General features: G+C 64.6%; 1 protein-coding gene across 4 annotated transcripts in view; it reads right to left on the reverse strand.

Annotated features, from left to right (window-relative positions):
- MICALL2 (MICAL like 2) overlaps positions 1-17,806 on the reverse strand; it is a 21,416-nt gene extending 3,610 nt beyond the window's left edge. Inside the window, exons 1-12 of one of the 4 annotated variants that reach the window (XM_040634663.1) lie at positions 17,549-17,806; positions 10,344-10,392; positions 8,298-8,439; positions 7,247-7,434; positions 6,402-6,517; positions 5,261-6,046; positions 3,349-3,599; positions 2,164-2,257; positions 1,478-1,614; positions 902-967; positions 311-375; positions 92-215 (exon numbers count right to left, since the gene is read on the reverse strand). In XM_040634663.1, coding sequence (XP_040490597.1) covers positions 92-215; positions 311-375; positions 902-967; positions 1,478-1,614; positions 2,164-2,257; positions 3,349-3,599; positions 5,261-6,046; positions 6,402-6,517; positions 7,247-7,434; positions 8,298-8,439; positions 10,344-10,392; positions 17,549-17,691 — 2,161 coding nt within the window. In that variant the 5' untranslated portion in view covers positions 17,692-17,806. Of the gene's footprint in view, positions 1-91; positions 216-310; positions 379-901; positions 1,064-1,477; positions 1,615-2,163; positions 2,258-3,348; positions 3,600-5,260; positions 6,047-6,401; positions 6,518-7,246; positions 7,435-8,297; positions 8,440-10,343; positions 10,393-17,548 lie in introns of all 4 variants that reach the window. The other 3 variants (XM_040634662.1, XM_040634661.1, XM_040634660.1) reach the window with 3 other exon arrangements.
- Between the last annotated feature and the right edge of the window lie 6,358 nt (positions 17,807-24,164).

Below are 24,164 nucleotides of genomic sequence, written 5' to 3' on the forward strand. Positions count from 1 at the left end.
GGGGGGGGGTGGTGGTCAGGCCAGGGCCAGGGCGGCCGCAGGGTGAAGCTGGCTGAGGCCAGTCTGGGCACTGGGCAGGGAGTCGGCTCACCCCCCTCGGCGGCGCGCAGACGCTTCTCCAGCTCCACGCCCCTGAGCTCCAGGGCGTCCAGCTGCCTCTCGATGTTCTGCACGTGCCTCTGGATCTCCTCCGGGGGCATGTAGTTAGGGTGCAGCTGGGGACGGGGGGGCTGGTGAGGGACCATGGGAGACGCCAGGCCATGCCCCGGAGGGCTGAGCTCCCGGCCCGCCTGCACCCTGGCCTACTCACCCTGGTTGGGTTGGTCGCTGCCTCGCCGGGGGGAGCGCGGACACCAGCCGAGCCCAAGGGTCTCCCTGCTGAAGGCGAGACCAGTCTCCTGGACCTGGGGGCACCAGGCCCAAAGCTCGGCCGACCCCACCCCGCCTGCCCGGCAGCCCTGGCCCCCACCACCAGCAACCCCGAGCAGTGCCCCGCTGGTGCCCAAAAGCCAGAGCTCACTCAAATCCAGGCCCCATCCTCACCAACCTCCGTGTCCCCCCAGGTCAGCAGCCCGGGCACCCCAAGAGCAAATACTCCACCATAGGCAGGTATCTGTGGCTCAGGCTCCAGGAGGAGTGGGGGCCCCTGCCCGGTCCTCCCTTCCCTACTGGTGGGCAAGGTCTCCGGGGCGGTCCTCCAGGCCCTCTGCCCCACCCCAAGCCAAGCCTGGCCAGCCCGCAGGTGCGCTCAAGGCTGCTCGCTCCCCTGGCGCACCTCCCCTCCACTCTGGGCCCCGTAAGCTCCTCATCCCCCTGCAAAGCCCACCAGGCGCTCCCTCCTCAGATGAGCCTCTTCAGCTCCATCCCAGCTAGAAATGGGGGCTGGGGTCTTGGGGCTGACCTGCTTTGTCCTGAGCAGGGGGCTTCCCCTTCTCTTCCTTCCAGCTCCGGGCTGGGACTTCCTGCCCTGAGGGCTCAGAATGAAGCCAGTCGGCAGAAACGTCCAGGCTGGCAGGGACAGCCAGCTTCCTGCGGCAGGACAGGGACGGGGAGGGGGATGCGGCTGCCCGAGGGCAGGGGACAGGGCCACATGTCAAGCTGGCAGATCCGGTGTCCTCCCCCTCAACTGCTTCCCTGAGCGGAGGCCACCGGCCAGCACGGGGTCAGTGCTCACAGCCCTGTGCCCACATCCGCCCAGGGAGGGTAACACTGCGTCCTCGGCAACACAGGGCCGAACGAGCCCAGCGGGCTGGAGACCGGCTCAAGGCCACAGAGGAAGTGACGTGAGGGCTGGACATGGGTCCAGGGGCGGCGGAGTATGCTAGGAACAGCCACACTCACACACATGTGCAGGCACAAAGGCACACGCGTGCACGCACACTCACACCCAGGTTGCCACCCCAGACACGGGCCCCTCCGGCAGCGCACCGCGTTCCCGGCCGGGCATCTGGAGCCCCCGGGTTCCGGCCAGCATTACCTGAGGGGCTGGGCCTGGGGCTAGCTGCGCCCGCTGTCCTGTCAGGCTGAAGAGGGGTCGGGGGGACGCGGACGGGCCCCTCAGAGTTCCCACGGACCTTCCCAGGTGCCTCACCTGTCCGAGGCTCTGCCAGGACCCTAGACAGAGGGCAGGAGGTCAGCCGAGGGAAGAAGGGGCTGCCCCCACACCCAGGGGCAGACAACCTGAGGCAGGGAAGGAGCTCATGGTGCCTGACTGGCCGTGATCCTCCTAGAAACAGGCCTGTGTTCCCGCGAGCGCTCACCTCTGTGGGTGTGAGCTCCTGCTCAGGTCCTCCCAGCTGCTGCAGGGCCCCGAGCTGCCACCCGCCCCTGGGCCACGCACGGCTACGGTGCACACAGGGTGGCTGGTGTGACCGTCCCCGTCACTCAGGCCGGTGTGACTGTCCCCCCGTCACTCAGCTGGTGTGAACTGGCTCCTGCTACTACTGCTGAAAGTAGTAAGACATCCGAGCAGATGTCTACACATCCGTCCTGTGGGTGTGTCAGTCGGTCCATGTCTGTGCCCTTATTCACCTGCAAGCATCTGGCGAGCACCTACTGTGTGCCTGACCCTGTGCTAACCCTCAGGCTCCATGAGCACAAAGCCACAGCCCCAGGTGCAGGTCCAGGGGAGCCCCCCCAGAGCCCCGCCTCCCCTCCCCTCACCTCTCAGCAGGGTTTTTCTTCTCCACAGGCTTCAGGCGGGCCCTCCATCCTGCCGGCCCGTCCTCCTGGCCTTCCTGGGGACTGGCACTCACGCCTAGGAGGGGGGCAGGGACACAGGTCATGGGGGGGGTGTTCTAGGTGGGGGGGGGTCTGCTGGGAAAGACTGGATCTCACCCACCCCCACCCCAACTCCCTGCAGCCAGCCCCTCTCAAATACCCGCACAGCCAGCCCGCCCAAGGGAGAGTCAGGCTGGGAGTCGGGCTCAGGACTTCAAGCCTGCGCTGTGTGTGCCTGGGGGAATCGCTCCCCTCTCTGGGCCTCAACTTCCCCTGCTGCCAAATGGGTGAAGGGGAGGCCAGGGGAGCGCCGTGGACACTGAGTGCCTGTGCATCTGTGGGATGGATGGCTAAGCCGGGACAGCCCATCTGAAGACTCCTTGGCTCAGAGCAGAGCGGCTTTCGTGATGGGGGCTCAGCCGAGGGAAAGATCTTGGTAAAACACTCTACATGGGGTGTTCTCTGAGTCCAGCTCAGTAATGCCAGGGTGGCACCCCTAAGAGATACCCAGGCACCCAGAAAAAGCCAACTCCACAGTTACCCCGAAAAGTGAATGTAACGGCACCGAGAACACAAGGCCACGAAACAGTAGTAAGTGGTCGGAGGGGCCTCTGGGAGGGGCCAAGGTTCATGGGGGCTCCAGGATGGAAGGAGCCCCAGGACACTGTCATCAGGACAGAGCAGGAAGGACAGACACACACAGGAACCGTGGATGCAAAACCCCAGGGGAGGGGGTGAGGCCGCAACCAGAGCAGAGCAGGAAAGGAGTAACGGACGCCCTGGCGTGGTCACCAGGGGCAGTGACACTGATGACCGGAGGGCCTCAGCAAGAAGGCCCGGCGGGGCAGGCGGTCAGCGAACAGTGACCATAAAGCCGTGCCACCCCAAAACTGCAGTCAGGCAGACTGGGGGGAGAGTGAGGAGCAGGGGTGCTATGAGGCAGGTGACAGAATGACAGGCACCCAGAGCTGGCGAGCCCAGGAGTGGGGCAGGAATCAGCAAATTGCTGCAGAACCCCAGGCCAGGTAGCGGAGTGGCCACGCCGCACCACGGACTGGCAGAGCCGGGCCACCCCCTGCACCCTGAGCCCCACTCCCCGCCCCACCCCTGCTTTGGGGGAGCTCTTACCCTTTGCCAGTGGGGTCTCTGGCTTCAGCCTGGAGCCGGCACCCGTCCGGCTGGCCCCTGAGGATACAGGCAGGCTCTTCCTGCCGGCCCAGGGTGATGTGGATGCCCGTGAGGTGGGGCCCCCACTCAGGGAGGCCGGCAGCTCAGTCCTCGCAGGGGGGTTCTGGGGAGACGGCACCTGTGACAGCTTGGCTGCTGGACTTGCTTGTGGCCCTTCGGTTCTGCCATGGGATTTCAGAGCCGGGGAGGGCCTGTGGGTGAGAGCAGAGGCATCAGGCACAGGTGGACCCAGGAGCCCTTCCCGCCGTGACCCCCAGGCAGAAGCCCCTCAGCCTCCCCTGGCAGCTGATTCTTAATGTCCACCCTCCTGAGGGAGACAGCCCCTCCGAGGGACAGGCCAAGGGCACATACTTCCGGCACAGGTGTATACCTGGCCCCTGATTTTACCTCCCCGTTTAACTCTGGCATGGGCTGAGATTGAAATGTCCCCAAAACACACCTCACATGGGGTATGGGGAGAGGCCACACCCGCAGCCCCTCCCTCTTCCATCGACCTGCCCAGAAGCACCTGGGACGTGACTGTAGAAGCCCCACCCAGAGCCCGGGTTCGAGGGGCCTGCCTACCCCCATCGAAGCCACATGCGTGAGGCCTCCCCACAGGCCGCCCATCACCGGCCAACCCGCACCCTCTTGGGAACACATGCACGCGGGAAGTGGGCCGCCAGCTCCCAGCAGGGCCCGGGGCAGGGAGCTGGGCACCTCCCCAAGACAGAGCAGCTCCTCCATGTGCCCCATGCTCCCTAGGAAGCCGATCTCTCCCTCCTGCTTCTCCCCACTGTCTGGGCGCAGTGACCAGGAGGAGCCGGGCCCCACCCCGGGCAGATACCCCGCTGGGGGCCCCCGGAGAGTGCTCACAGCCAAGCGGCCTCAGCCCCCAGGTGCGCTGGAGTGCGGGGCAGTCTCGCTCTCCCAGGGTACCACCAGCTGACCCAGTGGGGCAGGGCAGCTCTAAGCCAGAATGCTCCCCCCAAACAAGGGGCCGCACGAGGCAGCAGGCACGGATTGTCAGCCAGCCTGGTGTGCGATCTCCTTACTCACTAGGCCACTGAATTATGGTGAATGGTGTCCCCCCCCCAAATTCACGTCCACTCGGAAGCCCAGAGTATGGCCTTATTTGGAAATAGGGTCTTTGCAGATGTAATCAAGTACAGATGAGGTCATCCTGGATTAGGGTGGCCCTAAGTCCAGTGACGGGTGTCCTTGTAAGAGACAGAAAAGTAGAGGACACAGACACAGAGAGAAAGTCAGGTGACCCTGGAGGCCAAGAGGGAAGGTGTGGCCCCAAGCAAGGAACGCAGGCCGGAAGGAGCTGGACAAGGCGGGACGGACACTCCCCGAGCGCCCTCGGAGGGAGCACAGCCCTGCCCACCTCGGGTTCAGCCTTCTGGCCTCCAGAACTGGGAGAGGACAATGTTCTGTCGCGTTAGCCCCCAGTGTGTGGTGCTCTGTCCCAACAGCCCCAGCACAGCACCGCGGGGACCCTCCATCCCTCAGGGCCCGCTCTGTGTCCAGCGTGCCGAAGGCACTGGGCAGGCTCTGCCACATGGACAGCGGATGAGCTGCGCCCGGGTCAAACGGAAGGACACGGGAACTCTCACGGCCTCTGGTCCCCAGTCTGTAAAACGTGTATCTTCCATGTGTGCCACATAGTGGCCCCAGGGGACAGCATCCGTGCCCCTGGGAGTGTGTCCACCACAGCTCTAAGTGACAAGGGCGTCGCCTCCTGCCAACCACCAGGCCCTCTGGGTCCCGTCTCATTCCCAGGCTGGGGAGCACAGCCAGGCAGGCAGGGCCTGGAAGCCTCTTCAGCTGCCCCCAACCCTGCCCACCACCCACCCCCACCCCCACCCACCTGCCAGGTGCCTGAGCACCAGTGTCCCCAAGCCTGGGAAGGGCCTTCCGGAGGCAGCTCAGCGCCTGCTCCCTGCTGCTGTCCCCAGAAGGCGCATTGGCAGGGGCTGAGGCCGTGCCAGCTGGGCCAGGGCTGGGGGCGGCTCCAGGAGTCTGGAAGAACCTCTCCCGGGCCTGCTGTATCTTGGAGGCCGATGGGGTGCCACCTGGGGTGTCTGCTGGGCCAGGAGACGATGGGCCCACACAGACTTTGGTCTGAGGGGCTGCCGCTTGGGGGGTCACCCGGCTCTGCGGGGTGGCCGGGCGAGAGTCCGGGGCACTCGGCGTCACGGCAGGACGGGGGCTGGCTGCTGCGGTGTCCTGAGCCAGCGATGACCACCCTGCTGGGGAACTGTTGGCCACACGCACGCTGGCTTTGCCACCCTGGAGGCCCGCCAAGAACCTGGACCCGGCTGGACTCCCCGCGTGGACGTGGGAGGCAGCAGTGACTGGAGAGTCGGCTGGGGCGGGGACGCCTTTGGCAGTTGAGTTGCCCACCACCGGCTCCCGGGTCGCTGGCCTGGCCTTCGGCCCCGCGTCTCGGAGCCCATTTGCCTCCTGGGCCTTCCATGGGGCACCGGGCGGCTTGGAGTCTGAGGGCATGGCTCCTGGCTGTCGGGGGGCCGGGCCCCGCAAGGTGGGGCTTGCAGCGACAGCCTCGGGGTGGTGGCTGGAACACACGAAGACGCCGGGCTCGCGGGTGGGCCTGTAGGCCCCAGAGTGCAGCGTGTTGGAGCACTGCCTACACCTGGCGCAGGGCAGAGGAAGAGCCGTGAGGACGCTCCAGGCCGGCATGTGCTCCCCATTCACGCATACTCTCAGGCACACACGCTCTTGCAGCCCTGCATCTGCTCGTCTGCTGGTCAACTCACTCAACAGTCCCCTCAGGGTCACAGACCCCACAAGGACCTCGTTGGGGGCGCAGACACCCAGAGCGTCCGTGACTGTCAGCATGCACGCACACACACACACACGGGCGCACGGGCACACAGGCACACAGGCACACATGCATACTTGCAAGTGTACACAAGTGCGCACGCGTGCACGCACATGCAGGCACGCACACAGGCACGCACACGCATGCGCACACGCGCACGGCCAACCTGAAGCAGCTTCGGTGGTAGAGCTTCCCATCAGCCAGGTGTCGCTGCACGAGGTGCACGTGCTTGCCGCAGACCCCACAGATGCTGCTGACCGAGCTGCTCACCGCGGCCTGGCCCTTGGGAAGGGTGCCGGCTGACATTGCTGAGCCCCACCCCCCACAGGCCTCCCTCCTGACAGCTGCCCCACCCACCGGTGAGAAGATCCTACTTTACAGACCGGAGAGCCCAGGCCGTGAGGGGAGCAGCCCGCCAAGCGCAGCCAGGAGGGCCCATGCCCAGGCCGGCCGGACTCCAAGTTCAGAGTCTGCAGCCCGGCCCCAGGAGAGGGGGCCCCTGACTTCGGGGGCCTGGGGGCACAGGGGATAGTGTCCCACGCTCCTGCTGCACCCGAGGTGAGGGGCCGAGGAGCCGCGGAGCCGCAGTCCTCACTCCAGGCTGCGGTTCGCGCCAATCGCTCGAACAGCAGGGGGCGCCCGACCACAGCATATCGCCCACCTCCGTCCCAGCCTCTGAAAGTAAGGGTACCCTAATGCCCCAGGCAAGCGGGAAGGACACACCCAGGGTTCTTTCCTGGCCCACCCAGAAGGGAGGGGCAGGAGTCCAGAAAGATCTGGGTTCAGGGTCCCAGCTCTGCTTGGCCTGCACCACCTCCCTGGGCCTCAGTTACCTCTCTGTACAATGGGGATCCTGTCCTGACCACATAGGATCGAAGGAGCTTGTAGAGCCAATCCTCATTAAGGGCAGCTGAGTCCGTGCCAGGGAGCCAAGGGGAGCCCCATCCTGGGTGGTGTAGAGGTCACACTCAGCCCCAAGAGCCAGAGGGAAGGTGGGGCTGAGGTGCTTACGATTTTCAGCAGGGGGCCCCCTGAGCTCCCGTCCTTCCGCTGGACGACGGGGTGGGTGCTGGCTGGAGACAGTGGCTGCCCCTGGGCTGGAGTGGGTGAGGGCCTGGCCAGCTGGGATGAGGCCTTCTTCCCAGATGGTTCCTCATCGGAGTCCGATGGCGGTCTCTTGATACCAGCCATGCCTCCAACTGGCACGAGACAAGCGGGGTCAGGCTCTGAAAGTATCTGGGGCCACCCCTGGTCCAGGTCCCCTGTGGGAGCCCAGTGCTGCTGGGAAGGGCAGCTCCCGGTGTCCGGGGCCCGGGAAAGGCAGCCTGGAGCGACCACAGGCGTGCATTCCCAGCAGGGGCCTGGCCTCACCCACGCCCCTCCCCTGCAGCTCTGAGAGCCCCGATCTGGGGTCAGGGAAGTGCACTTTTCTGTTTCTCCACAAAGTGGAAATATCAAGGCGGGGCTGGTCCTGTGCCCAGTGATTCCGGGGATTTCTAAGGCCTGGATGAGGAATGTGGGGGGAGGGGACACGGCTGAACTTCGGGTGCACAAAGCAGCCGGAATAAAGTCCCTTGGGCCAGTCCCCCACCCAGCCGCCCTGCCTGGAGGCCCCACCCTGCCAGGGCCAGCCTGATGTGTATAAGGCCAAATGTCAGGACCACACGGGGACAGGGGTGCCTCTGGAGCCAGGCCCGGGAGCACACACGGGGTCTCAGGCTGCCTGAGGCAAGAGTTGTGGGCACAGGCTCCAGGGGTGCAGATGGGCAAACTGAGGCCGAGAGGATAAGGAGAGGCAGGATCTGGGCGCATCTGTTCAGTGGACAGGTGGGTGTGGGGCCTGTGGGGCCTGGGCCCGTGCTCGTCACCTGCAGCAGCATGGGGGGGGGTCCCGCTCCCACGGGGAGGAAGCTGCAGCTCCGGGAGCCCCACACATGTGGCACCAGAAGGGCCTCCCTGCCTGCTTCCTGCCCTGCTCGGCAGCGCTGGGGGCTCATGGGGGCCCGAGAGGGGGGCCGGCCATGCAGAGGCAGTGCAGACAGGGCCTCGGGCCGCTACTCACTGGGGGAGCGCCCGTGGAAGTAGTTGTAGTACTGGGACACGTAGGTCAGGATGCTCAGCCGGTCCGGCACCTTCAGGGCCACCATGTCCTCAGCGTCCAGCAGGGCTGGGATGCCCAGCTGCTCCTCGGCCACATGGAAGGCCTGGGGGGAGTGGTCAGCACAGGTGAGCTAGGGGACACCCCCTCCTTCTTCTCCGTCAGCCCACCAGCTCCTCCAGGAAGGAGGCCACAAACCCGCTTGGGCCCAGAAAGGTCTCGGTTCAAGTTCGCGCTCTGCTCCAGCTGCGTGACCTCCCCAAGCCAGGGACCATATCCTGACCACGCAGGGTTGAAGGAGATGGGGAGCCAGTCCCTGCTGTGGCCAGCCTGGCCTCTCCTGCCTGCACAGGCCCATCCCTCACCTGATGACCCTCAAGTTCCCATCAGCACCCTTCCCCTAAATTGCTGAGACGCCCATACCACATCTGAGGGGGACACCTCAGGCTTTATGTCTCCAAAACGGGGTTCCAGGGGTACCTTCCCACCATGCTTAGGCCAAAGGCCTCGAATCCCCTCTCACTCCCCTTCAAAACACATCCAGAGTTTAACTCCTCCTGCTGCCACCATCATCCCCTCGCCCCCCACCCTGCTGTCAACACAGATCCTGTGGACCCCAGCGCTCCCAGCACAGCAGCCCTTGGACAGGTGGCCAAGTGATTCCCATGTCCCGCCTGTCCCCACCTCCCTGACTCTGCTCCGCTGTGCCCGCACTGTTGCCGCCGCCTCCCCGACTCTGTTCCTGCCACCTCCCCCACACTGTTCCAGCCGTCTCCCCAAGTCTGTTCCAGCCACACCCCCACTCTGTTCCCGCCGCCTCCCCCACTCTGCTCCGCCATGCCCCCACTGTTCCGCCGCCTGCCCCACTCTGCTCCGCCGTGCCCCCACTGTTCCACCGCCTCCCCCACTCTGTTCCAGCCACACCCCCATTCTGTTCCCGCCGCCTCCCCCACTCTGCTCCGCCGTGCCCCCACTGTTCCACCGCCTCCCCCACTCTGTTCCAGCCACACCCCCACTCTGTTCCCGCCGCCTCCCCCACTCTGCTCCGCCATGCCCCCACTGTTCCGCCGCCTCCCCAACTCTGTTCCTGCCGCCTCCCCCACTCTGCCCAGCCAGGCCCCCCTTGCTGTTTCTCCTACTAGCCAGGGGCCCTCCTGCCCAGCACCCTTGCCCCGGCAGCCCCCTACTAGGCACACCCCTCCCGGGAGTGCCCAGGGGGCTCCATTTTACTGGGTGATGGCCGAGCACACCCGGCTGCACTGTCCCCATGTGTCCATCCCACCCACACGCTACAGCATCCCTACGCGCTTCCTGCGACGATGGACGAGCTCTAGTCCAAGCTGTCCATCAGGAGTGTGTGACCTGTGGAGAGCGTGGCTGAGGAACTGAATCTGTCACCTTATTTCATCTAAATTAAGTCAAACTGAAAGGCCAATGGTGCACGAGCTGGGCAGGGCGCGAGTCTGCCTCTCCGGGCAACAGCCCATCGCCATAATGGGGCATATTCTGCAGTGAGGAAACTGAGGCTGGTGCAGGGAAGGTCTGCGGCAGGGCGGCAGGCAGGTGCCTTGGACCCAGGCCAGCCAGAGCGCGGGGCCGCAGGCGGTGTGCCCAGGAGCCCTGGCCAGGCCGTCGGGAGGGCTCGGGGCGGCGGTCCCCAGAGTGGGGAAGGGCCTCCGCCCCGCCAGGACCCGCCCCAGGGCTGGTCCTCCCAGAGCCTCCTCTGGCCCCCACTCTGCCTTGGATGGGAGCTGTGTCCCAACCCCCCGACAGGAGGAAGAAGGGGACCAGGAGGGCCGGGGCGCCGGACCAGAGGCTACTTCTGGCGTTGGGGTCACCAGGCTCAGGACTGGCTGCGGAGCTCAGCAGCGTCTCCGGCCACCAGGCGCTCACCTGCTGGGCCGGCCCCTCCCGCGGCTGCGGGGCGGTGCCCGAGGGGACCAGGGACCTGGGTGACAGTGCAGGGCAGACCGGCCACGCCGGTGTGGTGGCAGGAACAGGGGCACTCACCAGTTTGTTGTTCTCATAAATGTTTTCCTTCCTGAGCGCATCGAAGTCCCTGGAAGAGAAAAATATAGGTGTCCAAGGCAGCTCAGGGAGGGAGGCTGAGGCCCAGACTGGCAGCCGTGAAGGCACGAGGTCACACGGCAGTCACGAGTGGGCAGAGTCGGCCCTGCTCTGGGCTCAGCAATGCCAGGCCAGCACCCTGGCGACCATCGACCCCCGCAGCCATGGCCCCCACCTCTGGTGCCCTGCAGAGGCTAAGCCCTTACCTACGCGGCCGGGCCTACGGGCAGGCTTGGGGCGGCGGTTCCCACAGGGTGGGGAAGGGCCACGGCCAAGCCAGGACCCACCGCAGGGCCCTGTCCTCCCAGAGCCACCTCTGGCCAAGACAGTCATCAGCCTGGGTAGCCCAGCCGAGCACACATCCGAGTGGGTTGCTTCCAAACTCCCAGAAGCTTGTGGGCCTAGTGGGTCACAGGAGGCCCGTGTCCCGGGGGTGAGACCAGGGGGTAGACATAAAAGGCAGTGAGGGACGGAGCTACATGCTGCCCACTGGCCAGGGTGCTCCCCCACACTTGACCTCGGGGATGCCGGATGTCCAAGGTGCTGGGACCAGCCTGGACGGGACTCGGTGCCCCCGCCCAACACGGGCACACCTCAGTCCGTCGCCCCCTGCAAGGTGGCTCAGAGCAGAAAACACAGCTGGGCCTGGCAGGCACCTGTCCCGACAGGCGGCTCAAATACCCATCGATGGGGCCTCCGCAGCAGCTCGGCCCCCTCAGTGTGCACTGGATGGTTCTGGAAGCCCTGCAGTGTGGGAAAGGGAGTGCGGGAGCTGTGTCCCGACCCAGCCAGGCTGTGCTGTTGGACACTGGGGGAGCCCTCTCCTCTCTCTTGGGCCTCAGCGTCCCCATCTGGGAGGATGATGGCAGCTTCCCACGTGAACTGGGGGGTCTGGCAGCCACACGGTGGGGAGGGGACAGGGCTGCTATATGCCTACCTCCCCCCGAGGAGGCCCCCGCCGGCCTCCGGCCCGTGTCCATCACCCTGCCTGGCTTTGGGGAGACCTCACTGTCCGCTTGGACCGCCTCCCAGGTAACGTGTTCCAGATGCTAAGACCACCCCATGAGCACAGACGGTGCTTTTGTGCGCAGGACAGGATGGCGGCAGCTCTGTCTCGAGGAGGTGGACAAACCGCCAGAGGGGCGGCAGGGCGGGCGCAGCACCCTCCTGCTTCCTAAGTGTGGCCATACCCGGGTGACCCTGGGTCTGTCCCGCCAGGGTCCACGGCCACGGAGTGGCCCATTTCCATCCATCGCCCAGGGGATTCTCGGCATGCTGGGCCCTCCGTCCGCAGGGGCCCCCCTCCCTCCCCCACCCCATCCCTTTGAAAGCTCGATCTCTTTTCCAGACCTGCCCCGGGTCACTGACCCACACGGCCACATCCTCAGCAAGATGCCCCGGTGGTGGGAGTGTGGGATAACAAGTTCTGTTTTGTCTGCAAACACAGCCCGCAGCCCCTGCATCTGCCGTGGGGAGGGCGGTACTCCTGCATGCTGGAGCTGGCGGGCGGGGGAGGCTTGCTTCACCCGAACCCCGCGGGAGCACCTCGCGGCCCTCGTGCTGGCCCCTGCTGAGCAGGCGCCAAGGCTTCCACTCAAGGTCAAGGACCACCCCCTCAGGACCCTGCCCAGCTGCTGCCCAGGCCCTCGAGGCCCTGCGGCGGGGCAGACCCCCCCCCCACCAGTCTCACAGCCACTGCACCCCTCCCGAAGCAAGCTCTCCGCCCAGGGTCCTGCCCCGCCGGCCTCTCGAGCGCGGCCCATGCTGCTCCCTCCGTGCAGAACACACTCGCCCTGCCCCCCACACCCTCCACAGTTCCTCCCCAGAGGCACCCGGCAGGGCCCCGAGTGGACGCTTCTCTGCCTCTGGCTGGTGGCCACGTGAGCTCACATCCCCCGCAGCATGGGGCTCGGCTGTTGTCGCCTTTGTCCCTGAGCGCGGCCTGGCCCGGCGCTCTGGGGCCAGCGCTCTGGCAGAAATCTCTGGACTGAGCGGCCCCACAAACCCTTGAGAGAGACCACGCCTGTCCCTGTCAGGAAGTCCAGCGTGACCAGCTCTCCGCCACCAGGGGCTCTTGTGGGGATGGGCTGAACGGGGCCCCCCACATGATCTGTTGGAGTTCTAACCTCCAGGACCTCAAAACATGACCTTTGGAAACAGGATCTTCTTTACAGACGGAATCCAGTTCAAATGAGGTCATGACAGGGGGCCCTAATCCAGAACGACTGGCATCCTTACAGAAAGGGAAATCAGGACCCAGCCGCGCACAGAGGGGAGCTGGCCCTCCACCAGCCGAGGGGAGAGGCCCGGAGCCTCAGGAGTGGCCCCCCTGCCGGCACCTGACTCAGGACGCGTGTCTGTTGTTCTAGCCGCCCCGCGTGCGGTGCCTCCTAGGGCAGGCCTGCCACACTGACAGCCCGGCTTTGGCCAACCCTCCGGGAGGTGGGAAGCTGGCGTGTAAGGCCTCGCTGGACCGAAACGCAGGAGCTGCGCCCCCACGGGCCGTGAGGGACTGACTGCCCCTCGGCGAGGCAGCTGTGGCCCAAGAGCCTGCACGCTGGGTGGGCTGCGGCTCAGGGCGCCCCACCCCCTCCCACCCGGTGAGATCATGTTTTAGTCGTATTCCTGTCATTTAAACCCAGCTCCGTTCCGGTAGGACCCCAGGTACCTGCACGCACCTGGCGCCCTGCAAACGCTGGCTGATGACTTAGTTCCCATGCTGCCAAGCAAGGGGCCCTCTGCGGCGTCCATCTATTCTTCCGACCTCGGCCAGTGAACGTGCTCCCTGGGTCTACATGTGTGTCCTGTGCCCTCTGACTTGTCTGCTGTGGGCCGGGCGCCAGCATGTGCCCAATCCCTGGCCTAGCCCGCCCGCGAGAGGCCGAGGCACGGCCCCTCCCGCCGGCCACAGCTGACCAGGGCTGTTGACCTCACATGCTTGAGCCAGCCAGCCTCCTGCCCCCAGGCTTTTGGGGCTCTTGGGAATGTGTACCCCCTTCCAAATTCCTGGAGAGCTGACCTCACACTGTTTATTTCCCGGAACAAAATGCAGCCACATGGGGGGGGGGGGCTGGGCTGGGAGGAGCTGACCGAAGGGAAGGCGCCTTTTCCAGGCACCCCAGCACATCTGGAGTTAATCCCACCGGGAAGGGGAGCACGGAGGAAAAGGGGAGACAGAGAGACAGCCACACAGAGATGGAGAAGGACAGAGACAAGACCAAAGCCACATGGCAGAAGGGGAGGAAGTGGCCGAGCAGATGCTAGCACAGATCTCAGGCAGGGTGGACGGCACGGGGGGGAATGGGACATGACCACGCGCCCCAGGCCCGAGGCAGGGAGAAAGGTCCCGAGGGGACAAGTGAGACCCCTCAGCGTTGGCTGCCCAGCTGCAGGCCTCCCCCAGCCTGGGCAGACCCTGACCCCCAACCCTGGCCCCGGGGCAGGGTCTAGCCAAGAGTCAGCTCTGGGGCTTCCATGGTGGCCTGAGGGGGGCATCACAGGGCACTGGCCCTGAGGAGGTGGGCTGGCAGCCCCTCCCGTGTCCATCCTGGAGAGTCTGGCCGGAAGGCGGCAGCGGGGGGCCTGGGCAGCAGTCCCTCGGCTGGGGAACAGAAGGCCTCTGTCCCCAGGCAGCTTCCTGCTGGCCAAGAGGCCTATGTGGGAGGGGAGGCCAGGCAGGCCACCAGGGCCCAGCCCACCCTCTGCTCTGGCCCAGGAAGGGAAGCAGTGCCGTCTCCGAGCGTCTGGGTGGGGGCCTCTCCTGACTCTGGACTACGTGCGAGTCTCAGGGCGCGTCTCAGGGAGACCCGCCATGACCAGGAAGACACCCCACCACCACCGGCCTCTGCCCCAGACCTGACATGGGCCTCCAGAGCTGGAGGGACCTGGAGAAAAATCAGGTCCCCCCACCACGGGACTGAGGGGTTGGGAAGCCCAGTGACTCTGCAGCAGACCCCCACTTGCTGACCCCCTCCACAACCCCTACAAACGGCCCAAGGAAGCCCAGGCACTTCTGCCAGCTGCTGCGAAGGCCTCCGGCCCCCTCCTTCCCGGTGGCTACCGCCACCCCTACCTCCTGCATCTCCCCTGAAAACCTCGGCCACCCCTGGTCAGCCCAGAAGGGGAAGGAGCCCAGCCCCGCGCTCCAGCCCTGACAGGTCTACTGCCTGAGGCAGGAAGGGGCTGTTTGTTCTGGGCGGCTCCCACGCTCACCTGGCTGCTCGGCACAGGTGGCGTCACTGGGGAAACAGACTGCGGGCGGGTGCCCTGGAGGCCCACCCAAGAAAGCCTACAGCTCTGGGGCAGGCTGACCAGAGAGGGGCCCGGGCTTGTGTTGCCGGCCAGCTCCAGGGGGGCGTCGTGGGTGCGCCCGCTTCCCGACCCATGCACACCTCCCAGGGACCCGGCGGGGCAACCAGGGCGTCACATGCGCCTCCCGGGGCAGGGCCGCACGATCTCGGCGGGCAGAGGCAGGAGCGGAGCTAGCGTCGGAGCAGCTGACCGCCACCTGCCTGGCTCGGCGCCCGGAGCTCCTTCACAGCTGCTCCTGAGGAGGCCGCCGGGAGGAAGCGGCTCTGGGCAGCAGGAAGGCTGGAGATGGGGCACAGGGAAGGACTTCCTGGTGGCAAAGTCAGGACACATGGAGCCGGATGTCCACTCTCCTGCGACCAGAGGGTTTCTGAAGGACGGGGAGCATGGGGGGGGTCTCGCCCCAGTCTGGCCTCGGAGGTGTCCCCAGGAGGACGGCATCCTGTGCTACTCATTGCGTATTTCCTCCCCTCTGTACCCCCGGGGGTGGGTGGGCAGCACAGGGACTGGGGGGTGGGGGAGGGGCATGTAAGGCACCACGAAGGACACACGTGTGCCTACAGTCGGGAGCGCGCCCAGCACCAAGCACATGCACGGTATTCCATCAGCCCTTCAGCGCCCGCCAGGTATCAAAAGCTGTACTAACGTTCTACTGCTGACCACAAACAGAAACCCATTTCCTCCCAGTTCCGGAGGCCCGAAGTCCAAGATCAAGGCATCGGCAGGGCCGTGCTCTTTCCGGAGGCTCTCGGGGACATCTGTTCCTTGTACCTCCCGGCAGACTCCAGGCGTTCCTTGGCTTGTGGCCCCATCACTCCAATCTTGGCCTCCATGGTCACATGCCCCCCACCCCATCCTGCACACAGGCACCTGCAGAGCCCCTACCTTGCAACGACACTTACCGAACTCCTACTGTCCCTACGGAGCCCCAAGTGCATGCCCTTATGTGTAGTTCTCCGACTATGTGCTCCTATCTACCAAGCACCTGGCATATGCCATGCCCAGTTCCAGGCACTGAGGGCAGGCAGTGACCAAAAAGGACATTCCCACCCTTTTGGAGCTAAAGGCCAGTGGGAGCAGATGGACAAAAACCAAGTCAGCAGTAAACAAGATAACCAATGCCCTCGATGTCACTCCCTGAGCAGGGGCCAAGTCCATGTTCTTCAGCTTGCAGTGCTGAGCACACAGCAGGTACTCATTAACGGTTAAAGGAACGGTTATATGACGCCTGCTTGTGCCGGCATGGTACACACCCATAGGTGCACACCTGTGCTCATACTTGGGCAGTGCATGCTGGGACAGGCTCATGCACCACACACACACACAGGCCTCTAATCCAGCACAGCAAGGGGCAGACAGAAGCCCCTGGGGCTCGGAAAAGCCCCGAATCTCCAGTGACACCCATGGTCACCGACACTGAGGCTGCTGGCCAGCAGACGGCCGTACCCTATTTGCCTATAACTGCAGACTTCTCGTGCTGCTCTGTCCAGGCTGCCTGGGCGCAGTCGCCAGCCAGCCGCCCCTGCATGCTCCCAGGTGGGGCTCAGCCTGTCCCCTCCACTCCGGGTCCATCCTTAGCCCGCCTCCCCATCCAAGCTCAGCTTAGCGTGCTCCCGGTGGAAGCCCATTCTGCCCAACATTTCTGCCTGCAGGGGTGACTGAGGCGCATCCCTGGGCAGGGGGAGAGGCCTCCCCAGGAGACTCCACAAACCCATTTCACAACCTCGGGCGGGAGGAGGAAGTATGTGCAGGCCTTTGTCAAGACTAGCTTCCCCGTAGAGTGCCTGGGGTACAGGGTACATCTGGGTGCAGGGGAGGAGCCCCGAGTGCCAGCCCTGGCTCCGCAGACGCGCTCTGTGCCCTGAACAAGGGTGTCCGGTCTCTGGGCCGCAGCTCCCCGATCTCTACAGAAAGGGGCCTCACTGAGGGCCTTTGTCCTCTCCTAGCCCTGAGACCTCCCTGGCAAACACACACCTCACCCTACCCCTGGATCCAGCCACAGCTTCCCGGAATGCTTTTGAAGGCCTTCTGAGGACAGCCTTCCTGAGCCCCGGTTACCCCCAGTCCAGGCACCCTCCCTTGGAGGTTTATCCATCTGCAGTTCACATGAGTCGGGGGCCAGGCCCTCATCACATAGACCCCTGCCCCAGCAGGCCCAGTCACTCAGCAGGAGAGCGTTTGCCGAGCGAATAACTGATGGTGTGGGTCGAGCGTGGGGACAAGATCCAGAGGCAGTGCAGGGCCAGCCTGCCAGCCACCACTGCAAGACCCTCCTGGGGGAAGTCACCCTAGTCCACACCTCTGCCCATGTCCCTTGGCTCCCAGGCTTAGGGGCTCAGCCTCCACCTCATAGCTGTCACCGTAGGGTGCCCAGGCAGGCCTGCACCACAAGAGCTGGGAAGCCTGGGGCTTCCAACTCTGCGCCCACCCCTCCGCCACAGTGCCCTGGGCTGCATTCCTAAAGGTGCCTGGACCAGCTGGGGCAGGGGCACAGCACCCCGTATCTGGGAGGCGGTCCCTGGGCAGCAGGGCGCTCAGGGGGGCGCAGAAGGGCAGCCCTGCCGGCCCTCTCCCAGGGAGGCGGCGGGGCGGGGAGAAGTGGCTGTGGCCGGAGCCCGGACGCCGGCCTGACTCACGGACTGACTAAGCCAGCGGGGGCGGCCGGCCGGCCTGGCTCCGGCCCAGCTCCACTTGGTGGACGGGCAAACTGAGGCCACCGGGCGGGTCGTGGCTGCAGGGACCCCGCTCCGCGCCGCCCCATCGCGCGGCTCCCCACACCCCCTCCCGCCCCGCGGCGCCAGCAGCCCCAGCCTCAGTTTCCCCGCCTGCGGCGCACTCACAGGAGGTCGGGCCGGTGGCGGTGCAGGATGGCGCAGAAGGCCAGGCCGTCGCGGAACGACGTGGTCATGTTGGTGATGCTCACGTCCCGGTAGCCCTCGCACTGCTGCCGGCACCACTGCTGCAGCGCCTTGATGGCGGCCATGCGGGCAGCGGCGCGCGCCCCGGCGGACGCGGGGCTCCGACTGCGCCTCCCGGAGCCGCGGACCGACGCCCGCGCCGACCCCCGTCCGAGCCTTGCCGGAGCCCTGCGGAGCCCTGCCGCAGCCCCGGGACGACCGGGAGCCTCAGCCGCGCCGCCGGCGGGAGTGCGGCCGGAGCCCGCCCCCCGAGAGGCCCCGCCCCCGGAAGGTCCCGCCCCCAAGGGAGGCCACGGCCCCGCCCCTAGGGCCCGTTCCCGCCAGGCTCAGCCTCAGTCGGGCCACGCCCCCTCCAGGGCCCGCCCCCGTCCGGAGCCACGCCCACCCACCCTCCTCTCGGAGCCCCTCGGCAATCCACGACTCCTGCGCGGCTTCGGGACTTTCTTTTAATGCCCCCCACCAACCATCGTGGAGAAGTGAGGGGCTAAGCCACTCTACAGACGGGGAAACTGAGGCTAGGAAGTGGTGGGGCGTCCCGGCCTGCCTTTGGCTCTGGGCACCCTTGACCCCCGGGAGGCCGCCCCGATCCCCCCAGGGCAGGAACACCCCTCGTTCCTTGGGTTTCAGGGGACTTTTCGTCCTGGGTCCTCCTCACGCTGTGATCCCGCCTCTCGGGTTACAGCCCAGGGCGCGGAGGCTGGGAGGGGGCGCGGTCCCTGCGTGGCCTTGCTGGAGTGGGGGGTTGGGGGAGGTCCTGGATGCTCCTGGGGCTCCGCCGTACTAGGGGGTCGTGCTGGCCCTTTGTGTCCCAGTTTTCCACCGTGAGCATCTGTGGCAGAAGTCACAGGGGAGAAGCACCACCTGTGGGGCCCCAAGTTACCCAGCGGGCTCCCCTCCACACTCTCGTGGAGCCCTGGCTGAGGCCACCGGCCGGACAGCCGGAAACACTGACACCAGAAATGGGAGATGACCTCACCTTCCTGGCCCCCCAGCTCCAAGGCTTGTCCAGACAAGGCCCAGAGGAAGGAGGGTGTTTCCCCACGATAGGCCCCTGACAGCATTACAGGGTGGCTATTCTGTGCCCACTTGAAGGAGCAAAAACTGAGCTCTTCCAGGCCAGCACATGGCATCCCAGCTCTTTCCTGCAGCTGGGCCCGGGGGGTGGACATCCAGCTGCCCAGCAATTCAAATGAGGCCTGTGTGCAGGTGATGAGCCCCCTATCACAGGGGGCAAGCAAGCAGGTGCTAGACAGGGAGCCACCAGACCTGGGATCAAGGCTGGGCATGACTACTGCCCTGACCTGCTGGGGGTTTTCCAACAGGAGGACAAAGGACAGTGTCATGCCAGTTTAGCCAGGCTGGTGGCAGGTCCCGGAACGAGGAACCAACTGGGTTTTCCTGACCCCCAGGGCAGCAGTTAGGAGAACTGGAAAAGCCAGTGAGGAAGGAGAGGCCTGGGGGGAGGGCAGGGGGTGGACGCAGGGGCTCACATGTGACACACAGGGCTGGAAGCCAGCCTCCTTCAGAAGGAAGAGTGGGGGGTGGCTGGAGCTCTGGTCCCCGGGATTTAAGCTTCATTCTTGCCCCCGCCGGTCATCATGCAGCTTCCTCTAGGGAGAGGGACTTGGGGAGCAGCGTTTGTGGTGGTGTCCCGATGAGCACATCATGTCCTTCCATTGGCCTTCTCCCCTCCAGGACCTCCAAGTCAGGACACCCCCAGTCTGCCCACTTCCCCCTACTGCCCCCCTCCAGCTACCATAGCCCATCCCTCCTCAGCAGCCGAGGGAGATTTCTAGAAAGCCAACTGGACGAGCACTTTCCTACTTGGCCTCTGCAGCACTCAGAATAAAGTTCAGGTCCATGCCTCCTGGTCCTTATCACCCCTGCTCTCCCTGGCCTCACCCTGCCCACACCCCACCCTCCCCCTTCTGGCCTCAGAGCCTCTGCCCTGCTGGTCCCCAGAACTCAGCCCCTCCTCCAGGACCCCAGACAGGCCCCGCCCACAGCCGGCCACACAGTGGTTGATGGCTCCTTCCTGTCCACTGGATGCCCACATGCAGTCCAGCAGAAAACCCGACCACTGCCACCGGCTGGTGGGAGCCTGGATTCCCCCCCAAAACTTCTGACCCTGCCTCTGCGCCTGATTTGCCACCTACGATGTATTCTCAATGCACAATCTGTAACAACGGGAGTGAGGGCATGCTGCCCCTGCTCAAACCCTCCTCTGTCCCCGAGGAAGGTCCTGTCCTCATAGGGGGCCATCCTCCCCTCCTCCCAGCCGGGGCCTTTCTGCCTCTCCCGCCGCCGCCGCCCAGGACACGCTCAGGGTCCTGCCTCCGGACCTCTGCGTTCACCCTTTCCTCTGCCGGGACCAATCTTCTAGCCTCTCCGGCAGGATGGTGGGGCCATGGGGCTGAGTTCTGGCTAACAGAGGGGAGGGGCGTGCACAGCTCTGGACGCACCAGCTTGCCGGGTCTGCTGGCTGGATTCACGGGACGTGCAGGGGAAGGCAGAGGCCTCACTGACCGGAACAGCTGCATGGGCCTCTGGGCGAGCGAGGCAGGTGTGCACTGGGCTCAGTTGCTGGTGCTGTGGGCTGTGTGTTGCGGTGGTGAGATGGCTTTCCCTCCCGTGACACATGCACAAGCAAAGGCAAAAGGGCACCTGGGACGGCATCCCAAGGGGACACGGGGTGCCATTCACTCGGTGGTAAAAGAAGGACCCTGTCTTGGTTCAGAAGGCTGGAGGGGGCATCCCTGAGGAGGGAGCATGGAATCTGAGACCTGAAGGATATGCGGAGAGAGGGCACGAAAGAATTTCCAAGGCAGAAGGAATGGTGTGTGCAAAGGCCCTGAGGCAGGAATGATGGTCTGAGGAATTTTTACAAAAAGGCGAGTGTAGCTCCCTCAGAGAAACTGGGAAGGAGCAAGCAGGACCCGCCAGGCCCCCTACTCCAGCCTATCAGTTTTCACACCCATTTCCCCTTTTAACACAGCCACCCTTTGAAAGTGGGTTGATCAGGGGCACCTGGGTGGCTCAGGTGGTTAAGGGTCTGACTGTTGATCTCAGCTCAGGTCTTGATCTCAGGTTGTGAGTTCAAGCCCTGTGTTTAAAAAAAGAGAAAGAAAGAAAGAAAGTGGGTTGGTCATACCTTTCCTGCAGCCAGAAACTGAGGTCCCAAGAAGAGAAGCCACCACCTGACCTGGCCCAGAGGAGCCCCAGCCTCAGCGTGGGGCGAGGACCTGAGGAGCCTGGGTCAGCACAGGCCAGCGTCCTGGCATCCTGCCTGAGTGGTCACCCTGGTCAGGGGAGAACTTCCAGGCCAGACAGTGTCAGTTCCAGAGCATTCTGCCCCTCCTAGTGATGATGGGGCCCACCCTGGGAGGAAAGGGAAAGCCCTCCTTCCAAAAGCCAACTCCAGCTTGTGCGTAGTTTAGCTTCTGGAGGAGGCATTGGCTCCTGGGCCTGAGGAAGAGTCACAGTGGTGGGGCGGGGCCGGTAGACCCATCAACTGGATTCCACCCCAAGTAACTAATTTGACCCAGGGGTGATGGGCCAAGTGGGAACAGTAGCGCCTTAAGCCTCTGGGGCAGACAGGAGAAACCAGAAGAGAGGGAATGGCGGGGGGCGGGAGGGGGCGGCTTGAGAACAAAGGGAGGTGGCCCGGCCCTACAGCTTTCCCTGCAGGACTTCTCAGAGCCTTTATTTCCTGCAGTACACCAGGACTCCCAAGGGAGCAGCCACACTGCACAGGGGTTCCCACAGAACCCCTGCTGTGAGAACAGGTCACAGAACAGAAACGGGGGGCCCTGGCTCCCTCAGAAGACAGGGCTTGGCGTCAGATGGGTGGGCCGAGTTGGAGCTCTTGCTCCGACGTGGGTTTGCCCAGGGACCCTATGGAAGGCTCCCCACTTCTGGAATGTCCTCCTCTTCACGGTAAGACAGGGGTTCTCCTCCCTGGGCGTTTAGGGAGGATGGCACTGGGGTGATGGGCAGAGATATGGCTCCCTGCACAGGCCACGGGCCACGGCGGTCATGGTTGTAGGAGATGGACACTCGTGGGGCGAGGTGGGCAGAGCCCCCCTGGAGTGGACCACAGCCCCCTCGCGCATGGCCTGCACAGGAAGGACGGTTCGGGGGTCACGCTGGCCTCACAGCAGAACATCAGGGATGTCCTTTCTCCCCAGTTCCCAAGGCCACGGTCAGGTTGGCCGAGGGTTCACCCAGGCTGCCGTGGACGCCCACGCCGTGCCTCCGGGCCTAGGCAGGAGAGGGAGCTAGGAGCTGTGACACCCCATTTTAAGGGGCCACCCATTAATTAATTAGGGCCAATGAATAATGCATTCCGCCCTGGGTATATTAATAGCATATTTATATGGTGTGCTATGGATAGTATACATTCTCGTCGGAACACTTCACAAATAATTCATGACCCCGCTCCTTTCCCGGGCTCCGGGAGAGCCTGGCCAGTGCCTTGGCGAGGGCTCGTGGGTTGCTTCCAACAGCCAAATTTTACATTTCATTATAAATGGCTTTGCTGGGCATGTCGGTACCTTCTCCATTTCCATCCACTTTATTATTAATGGCTTTCCTGAACTGTAGCAGCCCAACGTCGCACACAACGCGCTATAAATATTTGATCCAGCATCTATAGTCTGCCATTTATCATTTATAACGGGTTACAAAAACATTATAAAACATTTACCGCACATTTATAGATCATTTTCGGCTACCACGACGATGTGTTATAAATGCATTATTAATCCTCCTCACGCCATTTATAGGAGCCCCTTGTAATGAGGCCTGGCCCGCCCAGCCCCTGGTAAACAGAGCGCAGGGGCTGGTGGGGGCGGCCAGGTGGCAGGCCCAGGGCCCACGGAAGCCCAGCCCGGCCTCTGATGGCTGCATGTCCTTGGCCGCATCACAGCACGTCTCTGTTCACAGAGCAGGTCATCTCCTGAGCACTTCCTGTGTCAGAGGCCGCTCACGGCCACCCGGAGCCTTGGGCTTTACCCTCAGGTCTGCCTCATAGACGTGGAGGGAGGGGAAGCGTGCGCCCAAGACCAAAGCTGAGCTGGTGTGTGAGCCGCAGGTGGTCTGTGCCTTTAGGGTCACCCATCCCAGGGCTGGGGGCGAGAGGTCAGGCGAGGCTGCCCCTGGCCTGATGGGAGCAGGACTGGAGAGCTCAGAGACCCTCAGACGGTCACAGGGACCCTGGGCTCTGCAGCTGAAGTCCTGTGCTCACCCAGATCCTCTCCGCCTGTGGCCCCGTGACCTCCCCCTGAAGCCTCCCCTCCCCATCTGGAATAGTTGGGAGCAAACCACTTGCCAGACAAGTGAGCACCCAGCCCCACTATGTGCAGGCCAGCCCTTGTTTCCCACCGAGCCGCCCCAGGCCGGGAGGGCACAGGCAGAGATCCAGGGCTCACCACTCACACCCGAAGACAGATGAGAGCCCTGTGGCTCTAACTGCAGGTTGATAAGCCGAATCCTCACCTGAAAAACTCATATTCATTCTTCAAGACCCACTTAGCGGTCTACCTTCTGTGAAGAACTCTTCCTGACTCCCCTCGGTGTAGGCTTGTGGGTCCCTGGGGGCCAATGTGGGCTGGGCACTTGCACTGGGGTCCAGACTGGTGAGTGGGCTCTGGGCTGAGGGAACTGGACAGTCCTCCCAGAGCGTTCCCAGCAGGTCCTTTGTCCAGGGAGGGAGGGGACAGCAGGCCCTGGGGAGGCCTCGAGCCACACCCACCCCTCCGACACCTGAAATAACCCTGCCTCGGCCTGGCTGGGCCTAACTGGGTCAGTCCTTGGTTGCTCTAAGGGGACAAGGAGGGGAGTCCCGACTCAGGACCTGAGCAGATGTGCCCTGAGCCCTCAGCGAGTGAAATGGGGGCGTCAGCCAGCCCTCTCAGGGTGAACGTGGGGGCACGGGCCCTGGGGAGCCTGGTGGGGAGAGATCCCGGCTGGTCGGGGCCCACCCCTTCCCAGGAGTGAAAAGGAAACCAGGTGTTTGTCCTGAAGCTGTTGGGGAAGCCCTGCGCCAGTCACCATGGCAACGGCTCACCGGCCCCACCCCTTCCCACCTGCTGAGGGAAGCCTGTGAAGAGCTGCCCCTGCAGGGGGGCTGGCCTGCAGCGTCCTTCCGGGGCCGCCCCTCTCCTGCAGTGAGTCTGGCACGGGGCTACTTTGCAGCTTCAGAGTGGTCCAGGCCACGCTGGCCCCTGTAACGGGGAGCTCACTATCAGGCTCACCACGGGCCTTGGCTGATCCTAGAACAGATGGGTGGGGACCCACCCTCAAGGGTCCTGTTGAATGTCCCCTCCCCACAGCTGGACCCTGGGGACCCTGGGATCTGAAGGGGTGGCCACAGCTGAGGGGCTGGGGGATCAGAGAGACGGAGGCCAGGGTCACAGGTGGGCTCTGTGGCCTCTGATCCACCCACAACCTGTCAGCCCTTCCTGGGGGGCCACCACCCCTGCGACCTGCACGCTCTCTGCTTTCACATCCCCCCCCCCCCCCCCCCCCCCCCCCCCCC

Source organism: Ursus maritimus, unplaced genomic scaffold (assembly GCF_017311325.1).
Source record: "Ursus maritimus isolate PB19 unplaced genomic scaffold, ASM1731132v1 scaffold_2, whole genome shotgun sequence".
Taxonomy (NCBI): Eukaryota; Metazoa; Chordata; class Mammalia; order Carnivora; family Ursidae; genus Ursus; species Ursus maritimus.